General features: G+C 42.3%; 1 protein-coding gene across 1 annotated transcript; it reads left to right on the top strand.

Annotated features, from left to right (window-relative positions):
• The first annotated feature begins 4,708 nt into the window (after nucleotides 1-4,708).
• OR8B4 (olfactory receptor family 8 subfamily B member 4) lies at nucleotides 4,709-5,632 on the top strand. The gene is given in 3 exon segments (XM_055273572.1): nucleotides 4,709-4,785; nucleotides 4,787-5,016; nucleotides 5,019-5,632. Coding segments are annotated over 3 exon segments (921 nt in total).
• The last annotated feature ends 4,646 nt before the right edge of the window (nucleotides 5,633-10,278 follow it).

The following is a 10,278-nucleotide window of genomic DNA, read 5'->3' as shown; positions in this document are numbered from 1 at the left end:
TGCTTAAAATTCCAGGCTTTATCTTATCTCCTGCATAGCTAACTCATTAAACCCCAGCTCTGCCCCCAAGGAATCCGCTAGTTCCTCAAAGGCAAACTCTAGCTCTGGGGTTTGTGGATCCCTCTGAAGTCTTACTTTCTTACTTCTTCTCTTTTGCTCTTACAGATTTTTACTTAGTTTTGGGGAGTTCAAATGTGAACAAATAGATGCTTTTAATATTTTGTCCAGAATTCTTGTTTTTTGTTTTTATCAGGAGAACTCTTTCTGAATATAACTGTGATGGTGAATACTGAGTGTCAACTTGATTAGATTGAAGGATACAAAGTATTGGTCCTGGGTGTGTCTGTGAGGGTGTTGCCAAAGGAGATTAACGTTTGAGACAGTGGGCTGGGGAAAGGCAGACCCATCCTTAATCTGGGTGGGCACGATCTAATCAGCTGCCATCGAGACTAGAATATAAGCAGGCAGAAAAATGTAGAGAGAGACTGGCCTAGCCTCCCAGACTACACCTTTCTCCCCTGCTGGATGCTTCCTTCCTTCGAACATTGGACTCCAAGTTTCTCCATTTTGGGACTCGGACTGGCTCTCCTTGCTCCTCTGCCTGCAGACAGCCTATTGTGGGACCTTGTGATTATGTGAATTAATACTTAATAAACGCCTCTCTCTATATATCACATTAGTTCTGTCCCTCTAGAGAACCCTAATACAATAGCTTTTGCAATATTACTGGAAATAACTAGCTTTAATAAATATTTGTTGTATGATTAATAAATTAACATCTACTCTAATGAACAGAAGATTCTCTCTTCCATTGTTAGATCATTGCTGCATACCTAATAAACTGCCATTCAGGATGGGAAAATGCAATGGGTAAGGAATTATGTGTACTAAAAAGCAATGCTTGTTTTCTTCATAAAAGTAAACCTCATAAACATTATTCAAATATGGAACTGGAAAGAGACTTCCTTGGTAGTGTGGGAGAATTGGGCCAAGTGATCCAGACCTGTCCTGGTGAGTCCCCTGGCTATTTCCCTTGAGTGTTTTTCCAAGTGTCCACTCACTGGCATGTAGGTCCTGTGGGGCTCCTGCCCCTCAACACTGGACAAATGACCACACGCTTGCTACCTTATAGTGTACAGTAAGCCCACACTCAACATTTTTGGTAGGTGCTTGGAAACCACAACTTTAAGTGAAATAATGTACTGGATAGTGAGAGCAATTTTCCTATAGGGTAAGTGACATAAACAAGAGTTAAGTTCCTACGGCATGTAATTATGTGATTTTATCTTGCGACAAAGCCAGAGGGTTTTAACATGACTTTCCTGAAGGTTAAGGGATGTCAAAAGAGAGATAGATGTGAGGTGCAGGGGCGAGGGGAGAGATAGAGAGAGAATATATATAGAGAGAGAGAATGCATGCCTGGTGGAAGCTCTACCCTTTTATGACCTAACCTTGAAAGTCACATAGCATCACTTCTACCATACTTTAGTGATTGGAAAAATCCCAAGTCCCTGCCTAGAGGCAAAATCAGGGCATATAGGCCTCATCTTTTGATTGGATGAGTTTCAGTCCTATTATATCAAGAGCATGTGGGACGCAAGGTATACATGCGTGACTGTGTATGTGTGTGTGCACCGGTATAGTCGTACTTGGGAAATACAATCTGCCACACACATACACATTGTATAGTTGTTATAAACAACATATTACATCAGAAAACATCCAGCATAAGGCCAGGCACTCTGTAGTTGCTCCATATGCATTAATTGTCTTTTCTCTTGATTTCCTCCCTTTATATTAAAAAATGGTTTTTTATTTTAAGTGACATAAGATGGAAAAGAAACATAAACGGTGTTATTTTTCTTGCACGTTCTACTATATTGAGTTGTCAGGGCAGTAAATATCCATTTTACAAATGGGGGAATTATAGCTCAAAGCTGTTGAGTAATTTTTGTCTTAAACTAATTTGGTAGAATGATTTATTTTTTATTCTCCACTTACGTTTTAAATAAACGTTTTATTTAAGTGTAACATAAGGATAGAGCTCGATGAATTTTTGCTAACTGCATACATCTGTGTCACCAGCACCCCTGTCAGAACCAGACATTGCCAGCAACCCTAAAGCACCCTTCACATCCTTCTCCAGTCACTAGCCCCTGCCTGCCCAGCCAAGAAGAACTGCTGTGTGACTTCTAGCACCATAGATTAGCTTCCTTGTTTCTAAACTGTATATAAATGAAATAATAAAATATACCCTCTTCTGTGCTTGGCTCCTTTCACTCCCTATTGGTTTGTGATATTTATCTATGTCATTATCTTTCATGGCTATATGGAATTTTATTTTATTAACATCCTACCATTTATTATCCAGTCTACAGTTGGCTGACAGGTGAGGTGATTTCAGTTTGTGGCTATTAAGGACAATGCTGCTGTGCACAGTCTTGGCATGTCTTTAGGTAAATGTGCATACTTATTTTTATTCAGCATACACTTAGTGGTGGAACACTGGGTCAAAATATACGTATATGTCCAAGTTTGTCAAGTACTGCCAACCAATTTTTTGTACCCACATACAGTGATGTACAACAATGTACTAATATTTGTTCCTTATACTTAGGTAATTCCTATCCCTTTATTTATTTTTTTTCCTTTTCACTGATTTTAGGCAGGTAACTACGGGTTGTACTTCTTTGCTTTAGGATTTTGGGGCTAGATATAAATCAGAAGCAGCTTGCAGTTAACGCCTTTCCCATTTTTGAAGACAAGTTCTCCTTAAGAGATAGCATTTGTTGTCCAGAAGGGTGGGCTCACTTAAGGAAGACCTTGAGGGCAAGGAGGGTGAAAGACGGAGACCGTCCAAAAGGGGATGAAAGTCAGTGGATTTAGGAGACACTGGGGCCAGAGGACCTGAAAAGCTACTTCTGCTCTTTTAATCCAGTGATCATATAATTTGTTATCCAAGTCCAGACACTTCTGAGAGTGAAAGGGTATGCTATTAATAATTACACAGAGATAATGAGTGTAAGTCAGGACCGTCCCAGGCGAACTGGGATTATTTTAGGCCGCCTTAGTGAAACTTACAAATGCAGATGCTCCCATGTCTTTGAATTTTTCTTAAAATATTCATCTAGCAGATCATATGGAGAGCAGCTTTGTCATCTGAATAATGGCAGGATTAAACCCTTACATCCATCTCCCATTATACCTTAAGCCTGCATGCCTAGAGAGTGACTCTGTGTAGGGGTGTGTGTGTGTGTGTGTGTGTGTTAGTGTGTGCTTTCTAGCATATGTGTTGTGATATTTTAATCTCTTCGTATATAGTAAAGGCCGGTCTGCGGCCCTTATTAGAGCTTCGAGTAGGTGGTGTTTGTGGTGGAGGTGGTGTGGTTTCTGTTCTGAGCAGCGCACGGTCCAAGAAACCGTTTATCTGAGGTGCTCTCTGTAGATCTGATCCGACCTTTTTTGAGGGGTCCTACTCTCATAGCTCCCTGTGAAGATTTGGAGATGGTGGCTAAGGTTGGGGCTATTCACCCTTAAATTCAAGCTTAGGCTCTGAGAGTTAATGAGAAAGGAAAAAATGAGTCCCCAAACTCAGCACTGAATAACATGAAATCCCTGGAGTAGAGGGAAAGTTTGAGTGGAACCCCCACTCCCAAGATGCTAGGTAAGCACCGTTATCCAGGCTGTAAACAAAGACAGTGCAATTCCTTCCCTATAGAGACAGATCTTGGAGAAATTTCCAGGGGAAACTGTGTCTAATCAGGTCCCTGAGATCGTCAAGCAGCTTAAATCCCTCTGCGATATGACAGCTGGGGTTCTGGTCAAAATGAGAGTTCCTAGTTTTCTTTCCTGAAGTTGTGGAGACCATCTGGGAAAATCCACGAACAGAAACCATGGTCTATTCCTTGAGCACCTTGGAGCCTGGGGTCTGTAAAAGCTCTGATTCTCAGCACCAAGGGAGTCAAAAGACGTAATACACAAGGCTGTGTGCTTTCTGCACAAGCAGCACCATTTTCTCTTTCTGGCTAATGGAAAAAGAGATGGCGTAAGGCCCAGCACTGAGTGGGGCCGGGGAGAAGGAAGGTGAAGGTCTGAATCCTGTCTTTCCTGATGGTCTCTTTGAAACCCACAACCAAGGGCTCTGGGAAGTATGGATCCCGTCTCTGCTCTCAACACTGACCCTGAGGTGAGATGGAATGGAGGGTGTTCGAGGAGGTGGGTGGGATGTAAAGAGCCAGTAGGGAACACTCTTGGCTTTCTCTCCAGATGGAAATCCACTAGCTAGTTGGGAGACAGAGGCAGAGTATGGGAAGGCATCCTGGGGACCTTGAGAGTTCTGGTCTCTCAGCTCCTGAGGCAGTGGCCCAGGTTGTACTCTTGGTTCTCAGGGTGTCTTTCTGAGAGTCCCTGGGCAGCCAATTCAGGTGTGTTGTCTCCCTCCTCATCTCTCAAGCAGAGACAGAATTCTTGCTGCCCATGGTAACAGATGCTAGCTTGAATTCATGATTGGCCCAGCAGAGCTGAGATCCTCTCACAGACACATTGTCAATACCTCAGGGTGGGGAGGTGTGTAGATGAGGGAGGATGGAAGAGAGGGCATCTGCACACTGGCTGGTCTGCTAGAGTCTTCTTTCCTTAGCCATGCTTGTGCCTGTCATGACTCTTTGTGTTTTGCCCTCTGTTTCCCCAGACAACTTGCCAAGAGAGAATGACTCTGAGAAACAGCTCCTCAGTGACTGAGTTTATCCTTGTGGGATTATCAGAACAGCCGGAGCTCCAGCTCCCCTTTCCTTCTATTCTTAGGGATCTATGTGTTCACTGTGGTGGGGAACTTGGGCTTGATCACCTTGATTGGGATAAATCCTAGCCTTCACACCCCCACGTACTTTTTCCTCTTCAACTTGTCCTTTATTGATTTCTGTCATTCCTGTGTGTTTACCCCCAAAATGCTGAATGACTTTGTGTCAGAAAGTATCATCTCTTATGTGGGATGTATGACTCAGCTATTTTTCTTCTGTTCGTCAATTCTGAGTGCTATGTGTTGGTATCAATGGCCTATGATCGCTATGTGGCCATCTGCAACCCCCTACTCTACATGCTCACCATGACCCCAAGGGTCTGCTTTCTGCTGATGTTTGGTTTGTATGTGGTAGGGTTTGCTGGGGCCATGGCCCACACTGGAAGCATGCTGCGACTGACCTTCTGTGATTCCAACGTCATTGACCATTATCTGTGGGAAGTTCTCCCCCTCTTGTAGCTCTCCCGCACCAGCACCCATGTCAATGAGCTGGTATTTTTCATTGTTGTTGGAGTAATCATCACGCTATCCAGCATAAGCATCATCATCTCTTATGCTTTGATACGCTCCAACATCCTCCGTGTTCCTTCTGCAGAGGGCAGATCCAAAGCCTTTAGCACATGTGGTTCCCACACAATTGCTGTTGCTCTGTTTTTTGGGTCAGGGGCATTCACCTACTTAACAACATCTTTTCCTGGCTCTATGAACCATGGCAGATTTGCCTCAGTCTTTTACACCAATGTGGTTCCAATGCTTAACCCTTTGATCTACAGTTTTAGGAATAAGGATATTAAACTTGCCCTGGGCAAAACCCTGAAGAGAGTGCTCTTCTAATGGGTCTCTTCGTATCACTGGCAACCAATTCTCGGTAAGCATGATACTCAAGTGTCTATTTATAGGTGGAGGGATTTTAATATTTTTCCTCAAAGAGGGTCTCTTCTCCACTTTTAAAAATTGGAAATCTCTTTCCTATACTCTCCTTGAGGACTATATTATTTTGCAACACTTAAATTGGCTCATTGCATGCAAGTTAGCATCTATGAAATGCATTTTGTTTACTGAACTCTGTATTAGGCCCAAGAGATGAGTAAGATGAGGCTCCATGCCTTCCATTCTTTTCTTGGTAGGCTAAATGGGTTTTTCTGAGCAAGAACATTTCTGGCTGGGACAAGGGGCAGGTGGTGGTATAAAGGTTGAGGAGTGTCTTCTCTTTAGTTACATGAGCAGACTTATTAAAGATCAACAGTAGATACCTTGGTGCCAATGCTAATATAATCTTCCAGCTCTTCAGGACGTTGCTTGGTCAGGAAGATCATAAACTCTCCTTTTCATACACATGTATGTACATAAAAGAAGCCCTCACACAAGAATTTTCTATGATCTGCTGTGTAAGGATAAATCAAATCCAAATCTTTTGTTCCAAAGTTTTAAAGCTTCTGGGCCTTGGAATGGTAATCAGGGGTAAGTGATCCTGTGTAATTGGGCCAATTTATCAGGCTCTGGAGACTCAGGCTGGAAGAAAAAACAAAGAAGAACTCCACAGATTTGCATGATCTGTAAAATGTGGCCTCTGTCTTGCTCTGGAGATACTGAGCACACTATTGGATTTTAGGAAGATTGCTTATTCTTTAAAGTGGATTTAGATTTTACAGTTCTGACAAGGTGTGTGCATGTTTATGTGTGTGTGTGTGTGTGTGTGTCTGTATGTGTATTACAGTTAATCAATACAGAATCGGAAAGAAAGAGGAGTCATATTACACGTCCCACTCTCAGGGAGTCTGGAAGGGATCTGGATTTTGAGGGCCAAAGACCACTCTGTATTACTCTGCTAAAGATTCTGCTGTTCTACATTGAAGAGCTCAGTGCTCCAGCTTGTGGCCAGGAGACATTCTGAGGGAGAGCCGAGAGCAGGGTGGAGAAGCAACTGTGCTGACCAACAGGAGACGTGAGACAAACTCTATCTTCTCCAAATCTGCTAGAGGAAGAAGATCTTTGGAGGAGAAAAACTCTGATACTTGGATTATGCTTTGATTATGATAATAATGACACTTAACAGTTACTGAACTTGCACTATGTGTTTGTGCACTCTTTGAGGTACCTTAAATACATTAATTCATTTATTGGAATTGATGTAATACCTTACTCAACCACTGCTGGTCAGTCCTCTGGGCCTTGCTGAATCCCACCCTCCAGTGGACTGTCTGTGTCTAGGTCCATGGGGGTCTTGGGATATTAGAAAAGAATCAAGAATAAGGAAGGACAAAAGTAAATCTGCTTTGATGTGGATAAAGAAAAAAAAACAATTACCACTGGTGTAAATGAGTGGGAACAAGAACTAAGTCAGGGCATAGGATATGAATGGAAAGGAACAATTATGTAATCAACGCATTAAAGTCCAAGAATAACTTTCCCTGTATTCACTCCATATTGGCACTGGGGTGAGTAGCCGTGAAAGTATGTTTGACTTAATGAGACACTGGCTTGGATCTTTTGGAAAGAATTTCCTTTGTGACTGAGGATCTGACATGAGAAACTCAGAGAGACTTTTCTTGGCTCTTATAACAGCCAGATAAGAGCCTCTATTGCTTCCACAGAAAATACAACATTAAATAAATTCAGAAGGCCTGCACTTCTGTCTCAAACCAAGGATGGGTCATCTTGCATATTGTTTTGGGTTGACGTGAAGGAATTGTTTGTTCTCACAGTGTTAAACAAATAGGAGGGTTGAGGGCTGTTGCATTACAGTAACAGAGAAGTAATTTGAAACTGAGTGTCAGATCTGTCCTAAAGTGAGTCCTTCTGTCACAAGACCACAACTCCATCATCTCCTCACATCATGACGTTTTAATTTCTAGCAAGGCTACTTTTTTCTCTTTAGGAAGCATCCTTGAGGTTGAGATTCCTCTAGGTTCAGTTCTGGTCTCCTTCTCTTCTGGGCTCTTCCTGAGGCATCTCCCTGACTCAGGTGACATCAACAACCATGCATTTGATGGTGACTTTTAAATCTATAACTCTGACCCTGAGCTACAATCAGAGTCTGTAATCAGTTGAAAATTGGAAACACACAAGTATTATTAACATTGATGTTCAAATAGAATTATTTAACAATGAAGTGATGACATCGTTTTGGAGTTATCAGAAGGAGTAAACTGTTGTCTCTCACATTTCTAACCAGGTGGGAGAAGACAGGTAAGTGACCCTTCAAGTAGGAAGAGCGAGGGTACAAGGAGAACTTCCAGTGGATCTTGGAAGGAAAAGGAGGTGGTTTCCCTGTGTTCATGAGGCAGATGAGAGGATGTCCGTGGCTGACTCAGCGATAACTCTTAGCTTAGATGCATAGCACCCTTTCTCCCCTCACACTTCCATAGCAGAAATGTATCGTTTACAAACCACTTCAGCTGCTGGTAACAGAAGTCGGACTGCAGTGGCTGAAACATATAAGTGTTTATTGTTCTCCAACATAAGTGGCATCCAGAGGTGGGCAGTCCAGGACTGATTTGACAGTGCTGAGTCATCGAGCACTCAGTCTCTCTCTCCATCTTTTTTCTCTTCTGTCTAGCTAGAGATTTCATTCTCAATAACGCATCATGATTTCCAGATGGCCACTAGAGCTCTTAAGATTTTGTCCATATTTCAAGCAGCAGGAAGACACAGGGGTGAGCATAAGCAAATGGGCACGTTACCTATTTAACGTATGACTGCTACTGACAAGTGATTAGCCATCCCTACCTGCAAAAGAGGCTGAGAAACTTAGCACTTCACTTGATAGCATTATCATCCTTAAAAAGTAGAATTTTGTTGCTAAGGAAGAAGGTGCTAACATGGCTATTGTGTAGACAACTAGCAGTATCCACCAAAGGATAGAATGCCACTTGCCAGGAGGGAACAATTCATAAGTGAATACACTCTATCCATATTTTTGCTTTCTTACTTGGTCCACTCTATGAGAGAAGGTAAGATTAATTGGACAGGTAAGATTGAAAAACACTGACAAGTTGGTCATTGAGGGAAATGTGCCTAGTGTCTTCATCACCAAACTATTGGTACTAACGTAAGGCAAGCTCATGGTGAGGACAAGCCAGAATCTGTGCTATTTCAATCCTAACCTCTACTCCTGTCTCCTACTGGGTTAAGTTAGAGTCCGGGTTCTGAGAGGGAGGTGCGAGTCCTGACATCTTTGCCTCTTCAGTATGGCTCTGAATAAAGATGCAATGGTATTTTCATCCTCTTTTGGCTCCAGTCATTCTCTCTAATTAGACCCACAGGAAAGGGGGAGTGAGTGATTAATATTGCCAAATCTCCCACATTAGAGCTGTCTCTGCACTTTTAGCACAAGACTTCTGGTAATTGAAGCTCTCATTTTCTTATGATTTGAAATGACCCCTCTTGCTCTGGTAGTGGGTTATTGGAAACCATATGAAGAATAGAGTGTCTGAGAGGACACAAAGTGCAACTCAAATAGAGCTCTACTCGTTAATTTTAGGTGACAACTTGACTGAATTAAGGAACACCTAGGGAACTGCTGGGTATGTGAGTGTGAGGGTGTTTCCAGAGGAGGTTGGCATGTGAGTCAGTGGACCGAGTGGGGAAAACCTGTCCTCAATGTGAGTGGGCATCATCCAATAGGCTGGGGGCCCAGATAGAACAGAAAATGCAGAGAAAAGGATTTCCTCTCTCTCTTGGAGCCGGGAAACTGTTCTCCAGTCCTTGGACATCAGAACTCCAGGCTCTTTGGCTTTGGGACTCCAGGACAAACACCAGTGGTCCCTGGATTCTCAGGTCTTTGGGCTTGGACAGAGAGTTACCCCATTGGCTCCCCCGGTTTTGAGGTTTTCACACTTGGACTGATCCACACTGCTGGCATCTCAGAATCTCCAACTTGCAGACAGCTTGTCATAGAAATTTTCAGCCTCTATAATAATTTGAGTCATTTTTCCTAATAAATCATCTATCTATCTATCATCTATCTATCTATCTATCTATCTATCTATCTATCTATCTATCTATCTATCTATCTATCTCTATATCTAATCTATATTTGTACCTCTGAGCTACCTAATCCAGTTGATTCTTTCTCTCTGGAGAACTGTGACTAAAATACAAGGGCCATGGACGGAGGGCTCATTGTGAGCTAATAGGGAAATTTGACAGGAAAATTTAGGCTAGGGGACTCACAATTTCACAGAATAGCCTGTGGAAGACATGAACAGAAAGAATGGTGTTCCAGTTGATGGCAAATATGGTTTGGTACTATCTGTGATTTCAGGTATCTACTGGAGACTTAGAATATATTCCCTAAGAATAAGAGGGTACTGTGTATTAAATGACACCCATGTGAGGCAATGTATTTGTTAACTAGCAAGATTTAGCCATTCTACATTGTAAATTTACTTCAAAACATCATGCTGTACATGATAAATACACACAATTTTATCTGTCAAATTAAAAAAGGTAAATGTTCTAACTTCTTCGTTAAAAGA

The sequence above is a fragment of the Symphalangus syndactylus genome, chromosome 3, assembly GCF_028878055.3.
Source record: "Symphalangus syndactylus isolate Jambi chromosome 3, NHGRI_mSymSyn1-v2.1_pri, whole genome shotgun sequence".
Taxonomy (NCBI): domain Eukaryota; kingdom Metazoa; phylum Chordata; class Mammalia; order Primates; family Hylobatidae; genus Symphalangus; species Symphalangus syndactylus.
Note: the sequence above shows the minus strand (reverse complement) of the source record. Positions and strands in the feature narration are given on the sequence as shown.